This window comes from Falco peregrinus, chromosome 1 (assembly GCF_023634155.1).
Source record: "Falco peregrinus isolate bFalPer1 chromosome 1, bFalPer1.pri, whole genome shotgun sequence".
NCBI lineage: Eukaryota > Metazoa > Chordata > Aves > Falconiformes > Falconidae > Falco > Falco peregrinus.
The window spans coordinates 33,310,354-33,336,868 of NC_073721.1; the positions used below are offsets into that span (position 1 = coordinate 33,310,354).

The 26,515-nt window shown below is 38.5% G+C and overlaps 1 protein-coding gene across 1 annotated transcript in view; it reads left to right on the forward strand.

The window, feature by feature from the left end:
- Positions 1–882: 882 nt before the first annotated feature.
- The window catches only part of SMC3 (structural maintenance of chromosomes 3), a 28,166-nt gene continuing 2,533 nt past the window's right edge, over positions 883–26,515 (forward strand). Inside the window, exons 1-25 of the mRNA XM_005239251.4 lie at positions 883–1,082; positions 5,672–5,747; positions 7,345–7,383; positions 8,189–8,256; positions 8,629–8,700; positions 8,868–8,947; positions 9,499–9,577; positions 10,559–10,676; positions 11,713–11,888; positions 12,082–12,162; positions 12,417–12,581; positions 13,092–13,213; positions 13,652–13,865; positions 15,889–15,992; positions 16,218–16,317; positions 16,798–16,958; positions 18,311–18,452; positions 19,684–19,834; positions 20,839–20,991; positions 23,276–23,427; positions 23,646–23,804; positions 24,487–24,594; positions 24,982–25,090; positions 25,729–25,976; positions 26,082–26,294. Coding sequence (XP_005239308.1) covers positions 1,068–1,082; positions 5,672–5,747; positions 7,345–7,383; positions 8,189–8,256; positions 8,629–8,700; positions 8,868–8,947; positions 9,499–9,577; positions 10,559–10,676; positions 11,713–11,888; positions 12,082–12,162; positions 12,417–12,581; positions 13,092–13,213; positions 13,652–13,865; positions 15,889–15,992; positions 16,218–16,317; positions 16,798–16,958; positions 18,311–18,452; positions 19,684–19,834; positions 20,839–20,991; positions 23,276–23,427; positions 23,646–23,804; positions 24,487–24,594; positions 24,982–25,090; positions 25,729–25,976; positions 26,082–26,294 — 3,105 coding nt within the window. The 5' untranslated portion in view covers positions 883–1,067. The remainder of the gene's footprint in view (positions 1,083–5,671; positions 5,748–7,344; positions 7,384–8,188; positions 8,257–8,628; positions 8,701–8,867; positions 8,948–9,498; positions 9,578–10,558; positions 10,677–11,712; positions 11,889–12,081; positions 12,163–12,416; positions 12,582–13,091; positions 13,214–13,651; positions 13,866–15,888; positions 15,993–16,217; positions 16,318–16,797; positions 16,959–18,310; positions 18,453–19,683; positions 19,835–20,838; positions 20,992–23,275; positions 23,428–23,645; positions 23,805–24,486; positions 24,595–24,981; positions 25,091–25,728; positions 25,977–26,081; positions 26,295–26,515) is intronic.

Here is a 26,515-nt window from a genome sequence, read left to right on the forward strand (position 1 = left end):
TATTTCACACCATTCCTATTACTTAGCTCACTGCGGGCACACATTTGGCTTTGCCCAGGCTTTTTGCAGTGGACACAGAGCTCAGCTCTGAGGCATCGAGGCCTGAGAGGGCACCTGGGCCCCACGCCATGGCACCTTGCACCCAAAGGATGCTTGGCCCTGCCGGACATGGCTTCATCTTGTCTCGCTGGAGGGGCTGGGCTCGGCAAGGAGCAAAACGGGATCTGAATAAGCTAAAAATTGGAGAAGGGCCTGGAATGCCCAATGGCCTTATGCTCTCAGCCCTGCGCAGCTAGGAGCCTGCAGCCTGGCGGGATGGCCAGGCTACGGGCGCACTGGGGGTGAGGGGGCGCGCTAGGGCCCAGCTGCAGGCGCTTAGGCTGCTAATTCCTCTTTCTGTTTTTTTTTGTTTTGTTTTGTTTTGTTTGTTTGTGGGGTTTTTTAATTTTTTTTTTTGTATGATCCTCCAATAAAAGACAGCCCAGGAGAGGCCTGGGCACTGCGTAGGCTGCCGGGGTCAAACCGCCCCCGGCCCCGCAGCGCCCCCTGCAGCCGCGAGGCGCCGCTTTCCCCCGCTCGGCTCACACTTGCCTTTGGCGCCCAAACTGCGCCTCAGGGGGAGAAACCACTTTTCCCAACTCCCTGGGGGGACCACCACCGCGAGGGGGGGGCACTGTCACCCGCCTCTCCGCTTGAGAGCATCTTCGAAAGGGCCAGTGAAGCACTTTAGAGTATGAAAGAAAGGAGGACCCCTACTGTCCTTTGCGGTGCCCCTTCTTCGGCTGAGCAAGGGCGTGTTTGCTGCTCTGCTCCTCCCCCTCCATGTCGTGCTGAATGGTTCGCGCCGGGTCGGGATGGGGGAGGCTCCGCCGCCATTTTGTTTGCATGAGGGGTGAGCGGGGCGCGGTGCTGGGAAGTCAGGAGAGGCTGAAGGGGCGGGGGGAGGCGGTGGCGGCGGCGGACACCCGGGATCGCGCCGAGCACTCGTAGCAGGGAGAGACGGTGAGAGCGGGCTGAGCGACGGCAGGAAGCACCGGCGGAGGCGCCTCTCCTATTCTCACCCAGACATGTACATCAAGCAGGTAAGCTGGCGGGGTCCAAACTGCCCGCCTTGTGCGGTGCGGCCTGCGCCTGGCGGGGGCTCTTTGGCCCGGTCTGCTCTGCCCTGCCCCATGCCGGCTCTGAGAGGGTCTTCAGCCTCCGGTGAGCGGCAGAGCTAGGTCCCGGCCCGCAGCAAGAGGCCCGCTGGCTGGTGGCAGTTCCGAAGGCCTTTGCTTGGTTCGCTGTTCTCCCGGGGGGGCGACCGCGGGCCTCGCTGAGGGGAAACCCACCCGGCCCAGCCACGGAGTAAGTCCGCCGTGTCGGCTGACGGGTGCCTTTCCTCCCCCGGTTCCCCCGACTGGTTTCATTCATTGCAGGTGTGAAGTGGCGTTGGGGGGAGGCCCTCTTGGACCCGGGACTTGTCCGCGGACTCTGTGGGGACCCTTTGGAGGGAGCAGCGCTGCTGTCCCGGCCCCCCAGGCAGTGGGTGACCCACAGCCCGGAGGCTCGCACCCGCGCGGGGCTTGTACCCAAACAAAGGGTAGTCCTTAGTAGTCAGGCGGCATCTTTCAGGTGTTAAAGTTGTGGGTTCTCTTATTTTTTACTTCTTTTTTTTAAAATCTGATTTTTGTTCAGTGAGGTAATGTGATTGTATTTGGGGTTTCAATGCAATCTGGTTCTGGCTGCCCGAACCACCGGTAGAAACAACAGTTACGGCTTGTATTGTGTTGATGCCTTAAGCCTCCGGGCATGGACCATTTAACCTATTATAAGTCATTCTTGACAAGTAATCTACAGCTAACGTTCAGTTAAAAAGAAGGTCCTTGTATGGACCTTTTCCAAACAGGTTTTATGACTGAGGCGGTCTTTAATGTTACTTCTCTGGTATATCCTTGCAGTCATATTGCACAGTATGGTTGAATTTTTATGGCTGCCTTAGTACCACTGCCTGTGCACGTTCATACAAAGCCTGGTAGGATTCTCATTTCTCGGTGAGCTCAAAATTGACCTGACTTTCAGACACCGTACTGGTATCTTTATTAAGAAGAATACTTTTATTATTGTTTGAAAGTGCATGTTCTACATAAAAATCAGGTTTTCATCAACTGTCTGGCTGACTAGGGCGTATTTCAGATGCCTTTTGATCATATTTTAGTACATTAGTCTATCATTGCTGGTGCACGCATAGCTTTAAAGTCTTTGAATAAGAATTCTTGTTCTCCAGATTCGAATTGCACAAAAGTAAACAGTAGTGAAGATACATGGAATCAGACAGAAGTCCAAATTAAGTCGGAACAGGTGAAATTAATTGCATCCGGGAAAAAAGAAATTTAGGTGCTTAATGACCAATGCTGTTTTAGGAGCTAAAGAAGAGAGTGTAGCAACGTATGAACATGAGAATAAAACAGATGAGGGTGAATTAGATTCCACTAATATCCTTTATTTTGTTGCTTCCCAGAAATAATTCCTGGAGTTTGGAGATTAAAATGTAAGTCTTGATCCAAGGCTATAGAAGGCAATAAAGTAGTTAAGAGGTTTCAGAATATGCAGGGTGGATGAAGGCTTTTTTCTGAAGTTCTGTATGTGCTTTTCAGATACCAAGTATTATGCTCATCTTCTGGAACGTGGGTTATTTTAATACTTGAAGATGTTGTTATCCCAGATCTGGGCTCTTCACCCGATGTGCAAGAGCTGACTGATCCACACACAGAGTTGGGATACTTGTTTCCTGTCTTTGTAATGGGTGCTAGGTGGTGAATCCACAAAGCTAGCACATCTCTTAACACATGCTAAAACATTTTATACATTTTGAATAATTGTTTATATTATGTCACATTAATTCTCACTGGTTCTTGGGAACCTCATCTCCATTTAAAGATACAGTATTTTTTTCACCATGCAAGTTCTGTGGATGGGGGCTTTATTTGCTTGAGAGTGAATCTTTTAGTATGCTTGTTAGGATAGTTCATTCATAGTTCCAGTAATTTTCTGTTTGTAGACTCCTTACCCCTTTGTTTCTTCTTGAGCTTATCAAGTTATTTCCTAGCTTGTTGTATTTGTGGTATCTATTCCTTCTCCTAAGGCCATGTCTTGCTCACTGTAAGGATTGATTAACATCCTCTGTTTTTCAAATTCTTTCTTGTTTTCTTTAGAGTAAGTAATTCTTGTATCAATGTGAGAGAAGGGATGGCATGTTCAGAAAAACAGAAGATGGTGATGGGATAATAGACCTTGCAAACAAAGTGGAAATAACTTCACACTGTAAACTTCATAGTAATAATAAGTACCTTGTAAGATATTTTGCTGTCTTCCTAACAAGTAATTCTTAGGTTATGATAGCTATCATGGTGAAACATTGGCATTATTTTAACAATATCTTGCTTCTGTTGGGGAATAGCTGGCCAAAGTAGGTAGTGATTAAACTCTAGTCTTTTTGTAAGCATTCTTGCTGAAAGATTTCAAACATCAAAACTTTTCAGATGGCTGCTGTCTCTCTGATGTCTTACCGAGCAAAGCAAAGCTACTGTATAGTCTTTCAGTACAGTTGTAGTGTTTAGAAAAGATTGTTTAATTCTGGAGTATGTACGATGGAGTTTGGATCAGTTTCACTGCTGTGCAGAACTGAAGCATAAGAATATTGACAAGGTGTACCTTGTGTGTTACTTGGCCTGGCAAACCTCAAATCTACTGAAATTGAATAGTTTAAATTTGACATACTGCTTCTAGATGACTGTTTCCTGTATAGTTCCTGAAGTTAATTGTATAGGTTTGTATTTGTCTATTTAGGAAGTGAATATGCTAAATCAAAGATAGCTTGCTTTTTTTTTTTTTTTTTTTACTTTTCCCTTTAGGTTCCACACTAAAATAAAAAAAAACTAAACCAAAAAAGACTGTATTGCATGTATAATAGGTAGTCTGGTATAGCTTTTGTAGTCTGCAGTTGCTCTGCTAGGAGAATTTGCAAATAAAATTTTTTAAACTGTGTGTGGATTGCATTATAAAAATTGAATATAAATCTGGCACTGCTAGGATAAGTGCTTGTTATTAGGGTTTTATTTCCTGTATGTAATATGATGCAAATGCATGTATCTTCTTGTGTAGTTTGTTGCAGATAGACTCTCAGAACTCTTGTTCACCATGCTTTGGCCTAGATAAGTATCAACATCTCTTGTGATGTGGGGGGAACAGTCTGTCCTGAAAGTGATGCTTAGGTGAAGGGCAAGTTTTACGATGTAAGTTGCTGATCTTGAGCTGCAAGGTTGAAGTGTGTGCGGGAAGGGTGAGGGAAACCAAGTATATTATAATTGATGTAAATATTATAATAAACATCATAAAATTTGATGTAAATATCAATATAAACAAAACAAAGTCCTGAAGGGCCAAGGGGTCCAGGAAGGCTGGGCCTTATTCAAGAAGGTAGTCTTAAAGGCACCAGAGCAAGCTGTCCCCATGTGATGAAAGACAAGCCAGTGAGGGAGAACAGCCTGGCTGAACAGAGAACTTTGGCTGGAACTTGAGGAAAAGGAGAGTTTACCACATTTGGAAGAAGGGACAGGCAACTCTGGAGGGCTATAGGGATGTCATGAGGTTATGCAGGGAGATCAGAGAGGTGAAAGCCCAGCTATAAAACCCAGGCTGGCCACTGCTGTAAAAGATAACCAAAAAATGTATTTACAATTACATTAGAAACAAAAAGAGGGCCAAGAAATATTGCCTCAAAAGCTCAGGAAAAGGCTGAGGTACTTAATGCTTTCTTTGCCTCAGTCCTTAATAGCAAGACCAGCTTCCCCCCGGGTACTCAGCCCCCTGAGCTGGAAGATTGGGATGAGCAGGAGCAGAGTGAAGTCCTGGAAGTCCAGGAGGAAATGGTTAGTGACCTGCTGCTGCACTTAGATGTGCAAAAGTCTATGAGGCTGGATGGGATCCACTCAGCAGTGCTGAGGGAGCTGACAGAGGAGCTGGCCAAGCCACTGTCCATCATTTATCAACAGTTCTGGCTAACTGGGGAGGTTCCAGAAGATTGGCGGTTAGCTAATGGGACACCCATCTACTACAAGAAGGGTGGGAAGGAGGATCTGCAGAACTAAATGCCTGTCAGCCTAACCTCGGTGCCGAAGAAGGTTATGGAGCAGATCATGCTGAGCGTCATCACAGGGCATGCACAGGACAACTGGGGGATGAGGCCCAGGCAGCATGGATTTATGAAAGACTGATCCTGCTTGACAAACCTGATCACTTTCTATGACAAGGTGACCCTCTTAGTGGATGACAGAAAGGCTGTGCATGGTGTCTACCTAGACTTTAGTAAAGCCTTTGACAGTCTTTCCACAGCATCTACTGGAGAAACTGGCTGCTCATGGCTCAGACAGGTGCGCTCTACGCTGGGTAAAAAACTAGATGGGTGGCCGAGCCCAAAGAGTGGTGGTGAATGGAGTTCACTTTAATGGAGTTCTGTTTAATATCTTTGTCAGTGATCTGGATGAGGGGATTGAGTGCATTGGGTTCATGGTTGGATTTGATGATCTCAAAGGTCTTTTCCAACCTCAGTGATTCTACAATTCTATTCTGTAAAATCTTACAGTTCAAGAACACTGAGAATGTTGCTGAAGTAACTCACTCTTCTCATTAGGTAATCATCCAGGGCTTTCGAAGCTACAGGGACCAAACCATCGTGGACCCATTCAGCTCAAAACACAATGTCATCGGTAAGTTCAGATACTTGTCTTTTAACACTAACTAGAGTGCATTGTTATTTCAGATGATGTTCACGTTAGAGTCCTTTACAGTTTTTAACGTTCTGCCTACATTTGATGACTATATTTTCTGTTTTGGAAACTTTTTTACAGTTGTCTGTAACATTCCACAAGATGTATTGCACTTAGAGCAAAGTAATGCTAACGTTCGGTTTTACTGTGACAGTAGTATGTCTTGAGTTTTTAGAAGTTGAGTGAGGTCTGTAAACGCCTTCATACGTGCAAATCTCTGTATCAGCCAGACCCCCTTTAAAGACTGTCCTTGCAGGAACAGCAGCAGAGAATTTGTATGGGGTTCTTTTTTTTGTGTGTGTGTGCAGGTGTGATCATTTTTTATATCTAAGCACACTAGCTATTATAAACTGCTGCAGAGAAGACAATCCTCTTTCTTTCAGCTTTGGAGGAATGAATCTCTGGAATGTGAACTGACAAAAAGTGTAATATAAGTTTCAAAGTGTAGTTTTCATAAATAACACCTAATCTGACAGTATGTTGTTGTCCATCTCACACCTCTTCCTATTTTTGCGCATGGATGCCTGGTCGTGCCTTTTCATTTGCATTGATTTTAGTGATTGTGCAGCAACTTTGAGACTGCTGACCTGTCAGAAAACTGTCAGTTTTGGACATAAAAACTTAGTAGCCAGGATTTTACTCTGAGACTGGAAAAAATGTGCATATGACTTGAATAGCATGTCCTATTATGTAGTGTCACTTCAGCAGGAGCTAAAACTTTATTCAGGTATAAGTGTTTAAAAAGGGGTGGGGGGAGGGGGGAAAATCCAACTTTGCTATTGTTTTGCCTGTATAAAGACCGCATAGCAGTCCCAAGTAATTTTGGGGATGAGTTGAAACTGGAGGGCATATAGGCAGGAAGCAGTGGAAAGCCTGGGATGCTCATTGCAGCTGGAAGGCAAGCAGTTTTGAAATTAATACAGTATGTGCTGGTCTTAAAGATAAGACACTGAGCCTTGCTGATACACATCAGAATAAACACAGATTACTGTATGCTAGCATAGTGTGGTATTCTTATACCTTTATTTTTTAAATAGAAATGGCACTTCTTCTGGTCTTTTTAAAACAAAACATTGCTGAATTAGCAAGTGGAGTATTTAAGAAGTTTGTATACTACCTGAAGTTCATACAGTCAACCTGAATGTACAGGCAAGTGATTTCCTTTGGTTAAATATAAAAAATTGATGCTGGGACCAGAAGAATTGGATTTAGGTCTACTGTTCTTACCTCACCAGGAGAATCAATATTAAAAATAAAAGGATGGGAATAAATAGGATTGGTTTACCCATTATTCTCATTGTGCAGTAGTGTTGGATGGAGTTTGTAAGTCATTGTAATGTGTTTAGAGTGGGAAAAGAACTATTCTCTTGTTCTCGGGCAATGACTTAAGTGATGCATCTACTAATGTTGTCTCATTCCCTTGAGGTTTTGTTTGGCTGTGTTATTTGGGTTCTGTTCTTGAACATTTCTGTGTGATGTATAATGTACATTGCAGTGTTTATGTCAACTTGAGGTTATACTTTGTTTTAATTTTCAGTGGGAAGAAACGGATCTGGAAAAAGCAACTTTTTTTATGGTAAGCTTGGATTTCTTAACATAATAATGTGGAGGTACTGATTGTACCAGGTTTCTTTGGTTTTGCTGGAAGTTGGTTTACCAAACGTTCCTCCTCAACAAGGAGTGGCAGGTTGGTAATTACTTGACAGTGATGAAAGGCAGATCTCGATGCACTTTGTTAATACTTACCTTCAGGTTTTCCCTTAGTATTCAGGTTCTCTTACTGAGAGCCTTCTGAGACTCTTAAATGGCAAAGAAGTATTTACAGGAGGAAACCGATTCTAAAAGTCATGCACCTTCAAAGCTGATAGTAGTATTTGCAGTTGCTTTAGACAATCTTAGTGGCTAAATTCTAAGCTGATTCTATAGCAGTATGGCACAGCTTTATACAATTTTTTTAACATATGGTTATGAGGGGGATTTTGTGGGGTAGGAGCATCAATGAAGGAGAGGAGGTGCTAGTGAAAGGTGTTAGTGGCATTTGTGATGGTAGTCTTTATAAATTGCCCAGTACTAAGTATTTTAGCAATGTTTTTAACCCAGTCTGGGTGCTATGTATTTGTAGAAGAAAGCTCCTGAATCCCTACTTGTGTAGTGTTATTGATGCTACGTAGAAAGGTGGCAATAATGAAACTTCAGAGAAGTTCTGGTGTACAGCAGGCTGAGTGATGAAGATCCAGCAAATTAAGGTTTTTAATGAAGAAACATTGTAAGATATTAGCAATGATGTACTAAACAACAGTAAAACTATGTTTTGAGTTAAAGAAACTGCTGCATATCTCCCTAAAGGAAAGATCTTCTGTTTCTTTACTGTTTTATTGCAGCAATTCAGTTTGTCCTCAGTGATGAGTTTAGTCATCTTCGCCCAGAGCAGAGACTGGCTTTGTTGCATGTAAGTGAAAGGTGTATAACAAGACTAAAGAACAAGCTAAGGCATTTGAATGTTACTGCAAAAATGGTAAATTGCTGGGCTGTGGATATTTTAAGTCAATTACTTTTAAAACATCCTTAAACATCTTCTGTTTCCCTTTGGCAAAAGGGAATTTATATACAAAATAATATGTTACGCTGGTAATGCGCACTGGTGAATGTGTATCCAGGATTTTCAGAAATAAAAATGTATGCTGGGTCTTACATAGATGCTTTTGATACTTAAATCCTTGGGAGGAAAGGGGAAGTGGGTTTGTCAGGGAAAAGAGGAGATGAGTGAGCTCAAAATCAGTCTAAGATGGGAATTACCTAACCAAAACATCTCCTTTCTTAGGAAGGTACAGGTCCTCGTGTTATTTCAGCATTTGTGGAAATTATTTTTGACAATTCGGACAACAGGTTACCGGTAAGTTGAATACGCTACTTTGGAAACAGATGAATGCTTCAGACTCTAGTCATCTCAGTATTGTAGAAATCTTCAGTATAGTAACTGCTTTTTGAATCTGTGAATTCTGGATTAGTTATACATACCTACTGCAAGCAGTTAAATTTACTGGCTTTTGTTTTCTTAAGATTGATAAAGAGGAAGTCTCACTTCGCAGAGTCATTGGAGCGAAGAAGGACCAATATTTCTTAGACAAGAAAATGGTGACGTAGGTACTTCTTTTACTTAGCTGGGTGAGACTAGTAGTATTTCTGTAAAATTCTCCAGTCAAACTTAACACTTGCATCTCTAGCCTGAAATAAATGCAATTGTATAATACTGAGCGCTGGTAGTTAGACAGCAAGGACATCAGTCCTTGTGCAATAGACAGCAGACTTTAAATTTGCAGTTTAATCCTTTCATTACCATGATGTTTAACTGCTTCTAGAGTATTTTTCAGAGCTCTTGAACAGAAGAGTTACCAGACCTTAAGTTGTTTCTTATCCTTCCTTGTGATATCTTTACCTGTATTTGCTACCTCTTTGCTTCGAGATGCTTCTTTCTTAATCTCTTTCCAATGCTGTAGTATTTTAGGTAGTTTTCATTTTTCTCTCATTTAATTTTAGGATTAGCTATTGTCAAATGAAGAAGCTTCTTCAAACAGAGCTTGCATTGCACACTGATTATAGTATGTGATGTATAGTTGTGATACTTTACAGAATTTTTACAGTTGTCACTTTTGCTGTAAGTGTTTTTAATAGATTCACAATAACATTTCAGGAAAAATGATGTAATGAATCTTCTTGAAAGTGCTGGATTTTCTCGCAGTAATCCCTACTATATTGTCAAACAAGGAAAGGTAAGATTCTTTTCCACAAAGTGGAAGAAATCACTGTCAAGAGTATCATGCTTTCTGAATGCCAAACTTACTTCAATTTTTGCAGAAGTAACCTAAAATCTAAATCCATTTTGGTTTGAAGCAGTTCTTGTAGATGCTGCTTTTTGCGAATATTACTGTTTTAGTAGTTTATGTAAATTTTAAGAAAAAAGTTTTAAAGTCTGTAATGTTGATTTCTAGAAAATATTTTTTTCATGGTAATTTTTGCAATCACGTGCTTTTCTGTATACTTAAATACAAAGCAAACATAATCCCTATGCTGTTTTTTTAAGAGACTAAAAATACTCTTCGTGGAAGATGAATGGAAATGTGGAAGTACCAGAAGTGAACACACAGCAGGGAAGGGGTTCATATCATGGCTTGTATTAACTGGTCTTCAAGACCCAAGCAGCTTACAGGTTTTAATACAATACAAATTAGAAACAGTTACCTTATAAAAGGATGCAGCCATTAAAATGAATATTGGCAGAAAGTGCATTTTATGTCTAGTTTAATTCTATGACTGACTTAATGTTGGATTAATGAGTGTTCCATGACCTGAATTATTCTAAGATTTATAACCCCTACATTTTGGTGTGGTTTTTTGGAGGTTTTTAAATTGATTTAGCACCAGGACTTAAAAGCTCAAGTTTGAGTTTGTCTAAACATAATTTTGAGTGGATGATGATTTCTTCAGTTCATGTAATACTGGTATCTTGAGTTTTAGTAATAACTGGTAGCATTTGAAAAAACAAAATTCATTTCAAGCAGAATACTGGCTGTGCTGAAGTAATAGTCTAAAAAAATAATAAAAAAAGGCACTATCTTATATACTAGGGATCTGAATCTTCCTGCCAAAACCTCAGGCAAGCAGGCACAGCAAAAGAAGTGCAATCTTTGATCTGTTGTGGTTAGCCATACATCCAGAGCAGGCTATTGAAATAATAGATACTGAATTTTTAGATCAACCAGATGGCCACAGCTCCTGACTCTCAAAGGCTGAAGTTACTAAGAGAAGTAGCTGGTACCAGAGTGTATGATGAACGTAAAGAAGAGAGTATTTCGCTAATGAAAGAAACAGGTAAAAACAGTTTTAAGAAATGAATGTTTTATGCCACAGTAAAAGAAAAAAAAACCCACAACACAGGTTTATGGCTTTTTGAATAAAGCTAATTGCTAGATTTTTTTGTGGTATGTCAAATGATATAGAGCATATCATACTGTTGTTCCAAAAATCAGATTCACTTGATGTGCAAAAAAAGCCAGTCAACACACAGTTGAGATTTATTTCATGTCTGTGCAGAGATGGGTGCTAGATGGTAAATCCACCAAGCTAGCATAACTTTTCCTGGGTTTAGGAGGTTTATATACAGTTTAACAAACAGGGAATTTAGTCATTGTACATGATTGGCTAAAATTTTTCACATAATACTACATACAATACACATGCTCCAGAGGTGGGGTGGGGCTACCTTTTCAAAGTTTCTGCTTCAAGGGGAGTTACTTTTGCTATTATTGTTATATTATAATGAGGATAGGTTCCTTTCAGGTAGTTTTTCTCAGCAATTAGTGAATCTGCAAATGTTTTCCTTAGCCTAGTTCCACACCATTGACTCTTCAGAGTCACCGTGTCTGTATTCTGTTAGCTTTACCAGTTCCTTGGATTATTTTGCATTCCTCCTTCAACTGTTTGTCATCAGTATCTCTTCCTTGAATTTTAAATGTCTGAAAAGGTTTAATAAGTGACTTAATGTGTGCTTTGAGTAATTAAACTTTTTAGCTAGACTAAAAGGGATGTTTGTGCTGTTCAAAACATGAATGTTAGCTGGCAGCTATCAGAAAATCAGGATACCTACTGCTATGCAAACAGTAAAGTTTACGTAGTATAGTCTGTAATTATTTTAAGCTTCTGAGCCAAGAGAGTATCTGCTTGTGTTGCTTTACATAGCTAGTATCAACAGTTCTGCTATAAGGATGGTTGGTTTTTTTGGGGAACTTCTGGACACAGGTTCTGCTTTTCACATTTCATAACTGTTGACAAATTGTTAATCACTGGAGGAGATTCATTAGCTTTAAAGATGAGGGAATGTATTACATTGTTTGTCATCTTTTCTAAGAGGGCAAGCGAGAGAAGATCAATGAGTTGTTGAAATACATTGAAGAGCGACTGCATACCCTAGAAGAGGAGAAAGAAGAGCTGGCTCAGTATCAGAAATGGGATAAAATGAGGAGAGCGTTAGAATACACCATTTATAATCAGGAGCTTAATGAAACACGAGCTAAGCTTGATGAGGTAAAATGTCTTGGCTAATACAAAATATAACATGATCTCATGAGCAGTTTATTTGCTTTTTTCAGACATGTCCTTGCATTCCTTGATAGAATCCTGTCAATGTTCTTCACTAATCTAACAGATTATTTTCTTTCTGGAACTACTTCTAAACCAGAATCTTGCTACTTAAGCTATTGGTGATGTTTCTGTACAGCTTTCTGCCAAACGAGAGACAAGTGGAGAGAAATCTAGGCAGCTGAGAGATGCCCAGCAAGATGCTAGAGATAAAATGGAGGTAAAAATACTTCTTAACAAGGCACTGTCCAGAGGTCTGTTTTGCTTTGTGGGGTTTGTTTTTTTGCAGGGTGGGGGGTGGAGGTGGTTCTAAAACAGTGTTAAATTGTATTAAATGTTTTCATCCTGTTGGGAAACAGAAGGTTTTCACAGTTTCATTGTATCTTGATCTGCATAATAATAATCTTGTGAGTTTTGATAGATACTGAAATGTGTATGCAGTGTTTAAGGTACTACATAATTAAATTTGCATAGGAAATAGAACGACAAGTTCGAGAACTGAAGACAAAGATTTCGGCTATGAAAGAAGAGAAGGAACAGCTTAGTGCTGAAAGACAGGAGCAGATTAAACAGAGGACTAAATTGGAGCTAAAGGCTAAAGACCTGCAGGATGAATTAGCTGGCAACAGTGAACAAAGGGTACGTAACAGCGGTGAAGTCTTTAAAATGTCATTGGCAGATGGTAGTATACTTGTACGGTGAAGTTTTTGCTTTGGACTATGTGGCCTTTCGTTATTTTCTTAGGTTTTTGTGATGTCTGTGTTTACATCCCCTAGACACCTGTGTTATGATCCTTTATTTATTGTTCTGCATGTTGCAAGAACAGGCACCTATAATTCTTGATCTTAATTGCTACAGGTATTGGGAAGGAGGGGTTTGTTTGTAACACTAACTTGAACCTGCTTGTTTGGCCCATGCAGATGTTCTTCGCTTGCATAGTTTAGCTTCTTGAGAATGCTTCGTTTCATCTCTTTGCTGTCCTGATTGGAACTGAATTCACTTCTGTTAAGTGTTGCAACTGCATAGTATTGGATAAGCAATGGCATCTTGCAATCTTACAATTAAATTATTCTTTAGAAGTCTGTATTTATCTAGTAATACAGTTATGATAATACCTGACTTTTAAATACTGCTTTGTTTGATTTCCAGAAAAGACTGTTAAAAGAGAGGCAAAAGCTTCTTGAGAAAATTGAGGAGAAGCAGAAAGAATTAGCAGAAACGGAGCCGAAATTCAACAGTGTAAAAGAAAAAGAAGAGAGGGGAATTGCTAGGTCTGTGGCATTCTGCAATGGGGAGTCAAAGCATTTAAAAAACCCCCAAAACCTGAAATAAAACTAACCAGGATACAATCAGTACTATCCAAGTGTGCAGTTAACTGAGTTGTGCTTGCTGTTTGAGGATGGAGTAGCTATATGTACTTACAGATGATCTGTAAAAACCTCCTTTATGTTGGGGGTGGGTGGTGGGAACAGTATTCAGTGAAATTAATTTTTGAGCTTAACCACTTGTGGGCTATTATTACTTCTTGTGAAGTCTTCTGAGTGACTTCATGGTTTATAACATGATCGTCTTCTTTGTTACTGATTTAGGGCTTATTTTTGAGCCTGGTTTGATGTTTTCCAAAATCTCTCATGGTAATTCTTAATGCTTGCCCTTAATAAATTCAAGATTTCTGTACAATACAGCATGTCTTTCCCTTCTCAAAATAGGCTTGCACAGGCTACACAGGAAAGGACAGATCTTTATGCAAAACAAGGTCGAGGAAGCCAGTTTACTTCCAAAGAAGAAAGGGATAAGTGGATAAAAAAAGAACTGAAGTCTTTAGATCAAGCCATCAATGACAAGAAACGGCAGATTGCAGCTATACACAAGGATTTAGAGGATACAGAGGCAAATAAGGAGAAAAACTTGGAACAGTACAGTGTAAGTTTTTAGCTTATTATTTCTCAGTATTTTTGAGAGAAGGGTTAAACAATCTTGGGCAGTTAAACTTCAGTGCCTGTTTATAAGAAAGGGTTCTTTTTGGGTGTGGTCTTCTGAAAAACATGTTATTGAAAGCATCTGCAGATAAACTCCCTCTAGCACTACATCTGACTTCATTATGTATTTTGACTTCCCTTCTAGTACTTTCCTGTCCTGGTTTCAGCTGGGATAGAGTTAGTTTTCTTCTCAGTAGCTGGTACAGTGCTGTGTTCTGTGTTTAGTATGAGAATGTTGATAACACACTGATGTTTTAGTTGTTGGAAAGTAATGTTTATACTAAGTCAAGGACACTTCAGTTTCTTCATATTGGTCTTCTCTCAACTCATAAATTTTACCTTTTTTCCTGAATCTCTTCCCCATCCCTCTGTGGTGGTGGGGGAGTGGGTGAGCAGCTGTGTGGTGCTTAGTGGCTGGCTGGGTTAAACCATGACATTTCTGCAGAGTGTTTGGCCCGAGTTTTCAGGAGGAGATGTAGGTCTGCCTTGCTCTTGGCTGTGTTCAACATAGGTATTTCATGTAGCTAACAATTCGTTAGATATTACTGAGGTCTGTGTTGGTGGCTTTCACTCTTCTCTTACTTGCCCTAAACAGAGGATCTTTTAAACTGTTCTGCAAGCACTGTACCTTTGCATCACACTTACAGATGGTTAGAAGTTTCATACCTGTCCATGTTAGAAGATTAATCTGTGTCAGTATTATTTGCATAACTTTTTTTAGATTTTCAATTTCCTTTCAGAAACAGCTCTTACACTGCAAATACAGCAGTATAATCAAAAACTACCACTCCTGCTAGGAGCTACAGGAGTGAAAACCTCTGCATTAGTGGGAGAGCATGCAGCGCCAGTCCTGCTACCCTCCATGTGCTGATAGACAGTGTTCTTGGTTGTTGTGTGATATATCTACTGAATCTGAGCATCAGTTTGACAAAGTCTAGAAATGTAGTTATACAAAGGCAATGGTGTTCTACTAAAATACTGCTTGGATGGGGCCAATGTTAGCAAAGTAATGATTCTCTGGATTGGTGAATGAAAGAAATTACTTTTACTGCTGACTAAGTGTATTCTACTGCTCAATAGGAATTACGTAGCATTGAAGAGGTTAAATTTTGAGATGGCCTTTGATTCCTTTTAAAAACATGTCTTGGTTTCCTGTTTCTCATTAAAGGAAGGTTGATTTATGCTTAGGCTAGGAGTTGTATAGCTTTTTGTTGTTCAGAAGCGGGGTGTCTTGGGTGAATGTGATGGATAGCTTGCAAAGTTAGATTGCGAAAACTTGGCTGTGTTTTGGGAACACAGCTAGTTCTCTAACTGTAACTAGTATAGTTATAGGTAACTATAAAACCATTATCTGAGTGCTAGCCCTGAAAAGGGCTTTTCAAAGCCCTTGCTTTGAAAATGGCAAGTGTTCAGTGAGCTAGGGGATCATGTCTGTGCATTGGCTTACAAGCATGCTGTTGATAGCAGCCGTGTTAAAGTATGAGTACTGCTGGAGAACAGGCTAAGATTTTTCAGAGCCAAAATAGAGCACTGTACTAGCTACTAAGAAGAAAATTAACTTAATCCCAGCTGAAACCATGACAGACTAACAGCAGTATGGCATGATATACAAGACTGGTGTGTGTGTTCTTATCACAAATGTTGCTTCAGAGCATGATTACCCTTAGTTATGTGTATGGTAGTTACGAGTTTGATTCCGTTTCTTACCATGACTTAGTGAGCCATTTCACTGTAATAATCAGGTGCACGTTTCAAGTCAGTGCCTGCCTTGCAGTCTACTTGATAAATTTTACCTTACTACTGCTCCCTTAAAGATGTATCTATTTTAAGTGTTTCTACAATTTGTTGTAAATCGGTTAAAACACTTGTAGGAATTGTTTCTGAATTTTAAGTATTTGGTATTGAATAAAAGAAAGTTTTGAACGTAGAGACTTGTAGTTTCTTACTGTTCTTCTTTTTTGTGTTAGAAACTGGACCAGGATCTTAATGAAGTGAAGGCTCGTGTTGAAGAACTGGACAGAAAATACTATGAAGTGAAAAATAAAAAGGATGAACTACAGAGCGAAAGAAAGTTAGTAATTAATTGAAATATGTCTGAATCTCACTTAATGTGAAGGACCCCAACTGTGTAGTTGTTAACATGGCTTGTTGGGTATGTTTTTTTAAATATAGCCATGTATGAACTCTGCACTTTGCCTTCCTGCTAAAATTATCAGTCTTTGAGAAAAATAATAATTTTAAAAAATTTTCAAACTTCATTCACACTGAAAATACTTCAAATTTTTTTCTTCTGTAGTTACTTATGGAGAGAAGAGAATGCAGAACAACAAGCTCTTGCAGCAAAGCGGGAGGATTTAGAAAAGAAACAGCAGCTTCTCAGAGCAGCAACAGGAAAGGTAAGATACCCTGTATTTGAGAATTCCATGTGGAGGTTTTTCTTTTCATTCTTAAAGGACAAGTTGTAGTCATATCTGAAAGATACAGCCGTTACAGTAAGACCATAACCAAAAGAAGTGTCATAATTAAGATGGAAAAATAATATTTGCAAGGTAAATCCTTCAATTATTTATAGCTCTAGAACTACTTGGAAATCAGTTTTGTAAGCTCAAGTTAATAGAGGAGAGGTAAGGAGACCAGGTAGAAATAGAATACTTGTAAAATTTCTTCTGACATATTTTTGCTTTTTTTTAAAAAAAAACCCAAACACCTAAGAACCTTAAAAGTGGCAGACTCAAATATTTAGGTATGTTCTGTTAGAGCTGTAGGTTAGTTAGCAGGAACTTGGCAAAAAAGGTGACCTTTTCACAAAGTTAAAGGTAAAATTGGTATACTTGTAAATCTTAATTGCAGTACAATAATGAGTTATATTTTAACAGGCCATTTTGAATGGTATAGACAGCATAAACAAAGTTTTGGAGCACTTCCGTCGAAAAGGCATAAACCAGCATGTTCTAAATGGCTACCATGGCATTGTGATGAATAACTTTGAATGTGAACCAGCTTTCTACACCTGTGTTGAAGTTACTGCAGGCAACAGGTAATTATGTGCTCTTTATTTTTACTTAAGTTAAAGCAGCTGAGTGTTACAATTTATTTGTTGGTGCCTGTTACTGAAAGTTTTGTTCTTTTGAACTTGAGTTCTCACCCTTTCTTTGTCAAAGTGCCTTCTATACAGCATGATCAAACTGCTACTCCTTTGAGAAGGAACTAAGAAGAATTTTGACTATTTCAAAATTAATCCTAGCTGCCCTTGATCTTGTCTAAAAAAAACCCTAAACCAAAACCACACAAAGACATCCACCCCACCCAAAACAAAACAAAACTACAGACCCAGACCCACACTCCTGACACCAGGATTGGTGGTGAGGCTGAGCTATATCGAATAAAGTGAATGGCATCTTCCAGTGTGGAGAATTCTACAGTAAGCAATGTGATGTTTTAATGGTAACAATAAGAATTATTTCACTTAATGCTAGAAAATCACATGGGTGGCGATGGTCTCTAAACTGTCAAAAACTGCTGTTTAAAAGCTATCTGAAAAGGTGTTGAGTGTTAATGAGTCTGTGTAATGTGTGTTCTAGAACTAAGTGCCTGCTGGGTGATACAGCACTTCTTGCAGCATCTGATACTTCAAATTAATTTAGATTATCTTTTTGTGTGATCACTCCCCTGTTCAAATTTGTGAGTAGTCATACAAATTCTTTTTCTAATGAAATGTAGATAGTGGCATAAGGGCAGGAAAGAGGACAGGGGTGATCTTGCAAACTGTCACATAAAAATGTTGATTGCTACCACAAATTTGATCTAGTCCCTCATCTGAAACATTTGTGCGTCTGTGAACAAGGCTGTCTCTTCAAAGTACTTCACAGGTCTCTGAACCCTGTTGTGCCCCCTCCCACCTAGTTTGGAAAAAAGCAGAAACAAGCGTACTGTAGTTCAGTTTGCAAAAGAAAGATGACTTATTTCAGTCCCTCTGATGCTTGCTCCCAGTCATGCACAGGCAGATAGGTGTGGTCTCTGGTTGTGTACAGAGACACAACCTTGTGAATCCATGCAGGGGGCTGAACATGGTATATTGAAACGGTATGGAAGGCACAGGTTTGCAGCTGAACCAAAAAAGGCTGTGTATACAATAACACTGTATGCACATTTTGCTGCTTTTGTGACTGGAAGGTGGAATACAAAATTCTTGGCTGATCCCATTTTAATGAAAGTGAATGGAGTGTATCTACTTGCGTATTCTGAGGCAGAGACTTGAACAGAAAATGTGACGCAGTTTTATATTGATAACATTATTTAGTGGTACCTGCATGCTTACTGTTCCTGTGCAGATAAGCTAGTCCTTTTAGCACAATAAAGTTTTGCTTATTTGTTGGACTTGTTAATTAGGTTGTTTTATCACATTGTGGATTCTGATGAGGTCAGTACAAAGATCCTAATGGAATTTAACAAAATGAACCTTCCTGGAGAAGTCACTTTCCTCCCTCTGAACAAGCTGGATGTTAGAGATACTGCTTATCCTGAGACTAACGTGAGTTGGAGTTCCTGTTGAGCCTTCCTCTACTTCATAATTACAAAGTCTCATACTCTGAATTGTTTGTGTATATTGCTTATGGCCCACCACTTCCTTTGCTGTTGAATGTCTGCAGTTAAATACTACTTCTAATGTATGTGTCTCAGCATAAAAAACCTGCTACAGGAAGATATTCTCCTACCAGGTATTTGCCTTCACCTTACAAGTAAATAGTTGATACAATTTTATTGTAAACTGGTAATAATTGCCTGGATTACTGAATTGTAATTCTTTAAGTTGAAGTGCTGCCATGGACAAAAGCTAAAGAGCCATGTTACCGCTGCAAACAGTTTCTCAAAGTTACTGGAAATGAGTTGTGCCTTTATGTTTAAAAATGCATAAATAAATGTTCAGTGACAACCACTTAAAAAATAGTTCTGAAATACATTTCAAGAAAGCCTATGTTCTTACTTGAAATTTTAGTAGTGACCTAATGGTGTGAATGTTAACTTCTTCCTGCAATAATCATGGTAGAATAAGTTCGTTAAAATTAGTTTTTTCTCTTTTTTTTCTTCAGATAAACATAGGAAACAATAAATAGAAATAAACAGGACTCCTTGCATGCTTATTTGGGGGGGGGGGGGCTTTACTAGTAAAACTGTTAATGTTTGCATCCTGCTTTCTGCAGAAAAGAATAAAATTTTTTTTGAGGAAAAAAATTATAATGCAAATATATGATAATTAGTCAGCTTGTTTCAGTAGCAGTTTAATACTTGGGTGAGATTCCTGGCAGACTCTTAAGTTGCCTTAAGACTCAAGCCTAGCTGTTAAAAGCTAGAATTGCAAAATCTTGTACTTGATTTCCGTAGAGTGTTTATGTGTTTGTCTTGGGAACGTTCAGTCAGTGTGTCATCCTTCTACCAACTGACAGCTGTTTACTTCAAGTATCGTTCACAATATTGTGCTTTGAGTTCAGGGTTTGACATCCTGTATGTAAATAACGATATACACAGCTCCAGAAGTCTTCATTCTAGGAGTTTATTGATTGTGAAGCCAACGTTAATATTCGGTGAATTTTGAGATATGCTAAACTTTTAGAAATTCTTGTTACAAGGGTAGAGTGTATTCTGGTTTTACTCTTGATGGTAGTTTTTTTCCAAGGCACTCTTGAATTCTGCATATGAAGTAGTTGCAATATACTTGCTGTATTTATATCAATATGTTCTTATTAAAATAACTGTCGCTTCAGGATGCAATTCCTATGATCAGTAAACTGAGATACAATCCAAGATTTGACAAAGCTTTCAAACATGTTTTTGGAAAGACTCTAATTTGTCGTAGCATGGAAGTGTCTACCCAGCTGGCCAGAGCTTTCACTATGGATTGTATTACTCTGGAAGGTAAATATTGGATTCTTATAAATTACTTACTGTAAAAATAGGATCCCTGGAATGTGAAGCTCATTAAACATGGTCTGTTAGTATTGTCAAAATAAGATTATTTTAAATAATAGTGTACTTGACAGAGATGTACAAAGTTGCACTTCAGTTAAGTCTAGTGCTTAAAAATACAGGATTTCTTCGCGAACTGTTGAATTTTTGTTTGATCTAAAAGTTGGTAGCTGTGTGTCTCCATCCTGAGAATTGTAAAGTAGATTATTTGATTCATCCAGTTTAACAGGATGTTTTCATGGAGTATTTATGGTGTTTTTCCACAAACTTAGATTCACACCCTAAACATTAGTTTATGGCCTTAATGACTGAAAAGTGCAAGGTGAATTCATCTGTGTACCAGACATATTTACAGGTTATGTTCTCTGAAATAATACATAACTCTTGTCATTTGTCTTTTCTTGGAGGACAGATTCCCTTCAGGCTTATTGTTGTCTTTTTGTTTCTTAAAGTCAATCTGACAAAATTCCTAAGGATATCTGAGGAGGAAATGATTAATTTTTTCAGTAACAGTATACTCTACGAGCCACAGATGCTGCTAATTACTCAGCTTCTCTTTTGTTTTCTCCCTCAGAAGATCTAAGATTTTGTTTCTTAAATGGGTAGTGCTAAGTATTGCATTTTTCATTAATGTATTTTTTTTTCCCTTTAAGCTGCGTGGTTTCAGCTGTTAATCAGAAACAAAAAAAAATCTCAGCTAATGCTTGAAGGAGACCATAGCAGTCTTTGTTGTTCTTGAGAAAGGAAATGCACTTTACGTTGAATACAGAAATAAACATTTCCCTAGTTACTGTAAATATACATATGTGATTCCTGATAATGTTGCAGTGCTTCTGTAGGTTAGTTTAAATATTCTAGTTAGTCTGTTAAGTTGTGTTGTAGAAACTGCTCTGAACATTAATGGAGAGCATATGGCATGCAGTTTTGTTCATCTCATTCTGTTATGTTCTTAGGTGATCAAGTCAGCCATCGTGGTGCTTTGACTGGAGGTTATTACGACACAAGGAAGTCTCGACTTGAATTGCAAAAAGATGTTAGAAAGGCAGAAGAAGAACTTGGTGAGCTTGAAGCAAAGCTCAATGAAAACTTACGGAGAAACATTGAAAATATCCTTTTGTTGTTCCTGGGGAAAGGTTGTGTGGTGACAAAGCTTTTGTTTTGTGATTGCAGTAAGAAAAGAAACAGGAGACTAACTTGTCAATGTTACATATTAGCTGTGGCATTTTGACCATTGCTTATGCAACCTGGTTCTATATGTTACTGTAGAGGTTTTAATAACAAAGAATTTAATGGTAAAACAGAAATAAACAAAAACCCTGCATGTGAAAATTGGTGTACAGCCACTGAAAACAGATTTTAAAATATACCTATTGTTTAAATGCCTGAATTGTATTCTTTTTAAAAAAAAATATTTTTAGATCAATGCAGCTAGTTAAGAAATAGTTTGTATACTACTGTTAATTTTTTGGTAGAACTTCCATACTGGGAAGACCTGACTGGAAAATAGTAATTGAAGCACACCTTGTCCAGTAGGTCACTTCAGAGAGTGGCTGGCTCTGTAGACCTCAGGAAAAAGGAGCTTTAGTAATCTGTCCCTGTTAAAATTTTGTCTTGACCTTTACAGCTTAGAGATGAGGCTAAACCCCACATTATGAGGCTTTCTATTCCTTCTAGAGTTTGTGTAGTAACTGGTATAACCAGATATTCTTGTTATCTGTGTTAATCTTCACTGTTTCTTCTGACTTGTATTATATTTTTAGTACTTGTGTCCTGAATTGGTGTGTTACATAGTCCACTTCTGCTGTGGGGAGGAGATGGAGACGATTATAATATCATTAAGCTTCAAGTTGCTTGACAGTTTGGTCTTCCAGTCTCATTGTACAAAATTCAAGTAACTCTCACCTTTTTCTCTAACCCCTTTAATGCTACAGTGTCCTTTCGAGATCCAATATCTAGAATTCAGGAGCAAGGGAGGCTTATACAATTTTCTTCTCCATTATCTATGTCGTTCTGTCCTTTGAACTGAACCCAGTTGTTTTTTGGCCTGCAGCAGTGCATTAGAGACATTTTTGGGGCAGCAGATAAGCAGAAGACTGAAGCCTATGCTTAGATCCACAGCTGATTAACAGAACTTTAAAAGTATGTACCTATGTCTTGGTAAGTCAGTAGAAGAACGTCAAAATGGTCTGTTAAACATAGACCAAATTTGCCACCTGGCTTTATGTGCCTCAGCAATAATGAGTGTCTTTCACCTTTCTTGTTTGTTACCTGTAGGCAATGTACAGGATGCATTTTGTGTATCTACAATTAAGTGTTTATTCATTTTCTCCTTCCTTGGGTCTTTTTTTAACCTACAGATATGTAGGTGTATGATATTAAAAGGATTTGTGCAGAAAGTAATTTAACTAGTCCCAGTGCATGTTGTACAGGTACCCGGTTTTTTGTAACTAGGAATGGCAGCTGGAATTCTTGCTGCTTGTAGTTAAATTCACCAATTACCCGTTAGACCCTTTGGTTTTAGTATAACTTAATTTTTAACCAGGACTACTATTTTGGAATTGAAAAATCTTTCTTGCTATTATTTAAGCTGAAGTCTTTAGCCCTGGGTTTCTTTTTGAGGCGGCATCTGCAGAGGATGCAAGTAGGGTGCTCTGTGGCATACCCTTCAGCTGTGGTAGAACAGTGACTGTAATTAAAGAGCTATTACAGCAGTCTGACAGCAACTTTTAGAACATAACACAAGCAAACTTCAGTTACTCTGAAAGTAAAGTACACATTCCTGCTAACTTCCTGTTCCGTAGCTCATTCGGTTTTCCTGAAATGTTTATAAGTATATAGTGAAACGTTTTACTGTAACCTCTGCTTAGGGGAATTAATTTTTAGGGCATTTAAGTTGATGTCATGTTAAAATATGCATTGTAGTGGGAGTAACATGCTGTTAGTAATTGAACATAAATCAAAGTGGAATCTTGCACAAGCTCTGCACCATGACCTAAGCCACTACATCAAAATTGCCACAAACCAGTTACACTGTTTGCCTCAGAACTGGGTAAGGGATAATTGTATTGTTCTAATGTCTTTTTTTTTTTTTAAATAGAACACCTGCTTTTCTGTATTTTGTAAGAAAAATTCAGATCTTACATATTCAGACATATCCCTGTGTTCAGAGTGCTGTGTTGTAAAATTTACAGTTAAATGGACCTTTCCTTGTTTGTTTTTGGTGTTGATAAGGGTTCTCAAGTTACTTTTTTTGATGGTTCTTGATTTCTCCTGTACAAATGAATAGCTTGGTTTTGCAGGAACATGCCAAATGGAATAAAATGTGGAAGGTACTAGTAGGTATAAAATGCCTTTTAAAACAAGGACAAAGTATTCCTTAGCCCACAGTATGGATTAATAATGAGATTGACCAGCTAATGAACCAAATGCAGCAAATTGAGACACAGCAGAGGAAGTTCAAAGCCTCTCGAGACAGTATTTTGTCAGAGATGAAAATGCTGAAGGAGAAAAGGCAGCAATCTGAAAAGACATTTATGCCTAAGGTATAGTATGGGGATATTGAAAGCTGTTACTGGCTTTATATTAAATGTTTTATTAATATTACTGATAAACTTGCATTCCTCTGTGGTTAACATCGTAATATGAAATAGGAAGAGATAAAATAGAGATATGATACACAAATATGTTCATGTAAACAGAAAAGTTAAATTCATACAAATCTACAGATTGTTTGAATGATTGTGTAATATCTGTTCCATAGCAACGCAGTTTGCAGAGCTTGGAGGCAAGTTTACATGCTATGGAGTCAACTAGAGAATCATTAAAAGCAGAACTGGGGACTGATTTGTTGTCTCAACTCAGTCTTGAAGATCAGAAACGTGTGGATGCTCTTAATGATGAAATTCGACAACTACAGCAAGTAAGGAAATGAAAACGTCTTGCTATTAAATGTGGTACCTTTCCAATAAACTTATTTTTGTCCTTTTGTATGAAAAGTCACATATGAATATAATGTTATTAAAGTAGTTTCATCAGCAGTAGGCAGGCATGTTTGGAGTTTTTTTATCTGCAAGGTGTATTTGCATGCTTTTCTCAAATGCTGGGTGAATTTTACCAGCTGTATTGTGTGAGAATTATGGCTATTTCTGTTGGAATAATCAGTTTCCTTGCTGCTGCAGTTGGACGTACAATACTAAGTACAAGTAGTTACCTGAAAGGAATGATGTACAGTGTGGGAAAGTAAAACAATGCCTTTAAGCACGTAGTAGATGCCCATATTGTTAGAAAACCACTACCTTGTAAGTAGACTCTCTAAAGCTCTTCTGGGTTTAAGAATTGAATTCAGGTGCTGTACAGTTTAAGAAATCTGCTGATTTGTATGGTTGACTTTTACAGTAGATGGCTGCAAAAATGCTTACCATTTGGTTCCTTCTACCTGTTAAAATTAAAGCAACAGTCTGAAAAATTGTGTGATATTTTAATGCTCAGAATTGTGTGAAGTGGGGTCTTTTTGTCTTTTTTTTTTTTTAACAAGGTAAAAAAATAGTTGTTTAGGAGTCAGCCAGGGCAATTAACATAAATATTTTTTTTTTTGTCTCCAGGAAAACAGACAGCTTTTGAATGAGAGGATTAAACTAGAAGGCATTATCACAAGAGTTGAAACATATCTCAATGAGAATCTAAGAAAACGCTTGGACCAAGTGGAACAAGTAAAGATTTTCTCTTAAATTTACTTTTGCCGTCTGTTTCTGACTTATTTCCAGGGCTTTCATGTGTTAGTAATTTGATAAATACTCATTACCCTGCATTATCTGTGGTGGGTTTTGCTTCCCTTTATACAGCGAAGTGTCTTACTTAAATTTCAGCACAGTATTTTAGGCATGTAACTTTTGACAAATCTTACTCTAAATTCACAGTGTATGTATAAACAGGACCATTGTAGTTACAGATTTGTTTGAAAACTGACTATTCTCTAAACCTTTACTAAAATATTTAATGCGGTTATATGTAGAGTAGCAGAAGATAACTTGTTTGTCTGACTTACACTTTTGTTGCCCTCCATGCTGAAGCTTAGTGGCATTTCCTTTGTCTGATAGGAACTGAATGAGCTTCGAGAAACAGAAGGTGGCACAGTTCTTACTGCCACGACATCGGAACTTGAGGCTATCAACAAACGAGTGAAAGATACACTGGCACGGTCAGATGGTTGGTAGCATCGGTTTTTGGAAAGAAAGTTCTCCATGGTTTTGGGAGTTCACATATACCATATTTTGGTTGAGAAATAGACTATAATATGAGAAGTAATCATTAGTTTCAAATACACTATAGTAGTTGGTGTGTAATGGATTTTTTTTGAACTTCAAAAGACAAGTGAAACAAGATTTTGTGCATGTTATACATAAAAGAAAGCATCCACAACTGACACTGTAATACCAATAAGGATGTGTTGGTTATAACAGACTTCTGGCTTCAGAGCATAGTACTTTTGAAGCAATATTCATACAAGCGTGATCTTGTTTAGTTGTTCTTGAATTTTGTCTAACCTATCTAGAACCAAGTTGCTGTCAAATAGGAAATACCAGCTGTATGGCTCAAACTTTTTTTTTGCTTCTCTTTCTAAACTTTTAACAAAACGACCTTAGTATATATGTTAGGGTTGTTTTAATTCATATACTCATGGGGAAGAAGAGAGAAGGATTTTCAGCTTATTAACTTTCTACTACTTAATAGATCTTTCTTTAGATTATCTTTTTGTTTCATAAATACTTCATTGGGTAATTGCTGATTTTATGCAGGCACGTAAGTCTTACCACTTTGGGTTTTGTGCTTTCACCCTATCTCAGATCTGGATAATTCTATTGACAAAACAGAAGCAGGAATTAAAGAGCTTCAAAAGAGCATGGAACGCTGGAAGAACATGGAGAAGGAGCATATGGATGCCATTAACCATGATACAAAAGAACTTGAAAAAATGACTAACAGGCAAGGCATGCTCCTTAAGAAGAAAGAGGAATGTATGAAGAAAATTCGGGAGTTGGGTTCACTTCCACAGGAGGCTTTTGAAAAATATCAGACTTTAAGTTTAAAGCAGGTAATAAGTGTGATTGGTTTCACGACCTGAAATATTAGTGTCTTGAGTGTCAAATGTGGCTGGAATTGCAAACCGCTTTAATACAGTATTATTTTCCATTTACAGTTATTCCGCAAACTGGAGCAGTGCAATACGGAACTGAAGAAATACAGTCATGTTAATAAAAAAGCTTTAGATCAGTTTGTGAATTTCTCAGAGCAGAAGGAAAAACTGATAAAAAGACAAGAGGAACTGGACAGGGGCTACAAATCCATCATGGAGCTGATGAATGTCCTTGAGCTCAGGAAATATGAGGCCATTCAGCTGACTTTCAAGCAGGTAACAAAGTGGCAACAATTGTAAAGACACTGGTACTGAAATCAAATTGTCCCATTATGTAGCAGCTATATGGGAAGAAGCAGATACTAAGTACATCTATTCTATAATAACAGAAGACAGTATATTGAGGTTTGTGGGTTTTGGTTTTTTTTAAATACTGACAAAGAAATAGACTAGCATTTTAAATAGGTGCTGATCTTGGTTGTTATTACAACTCTAGC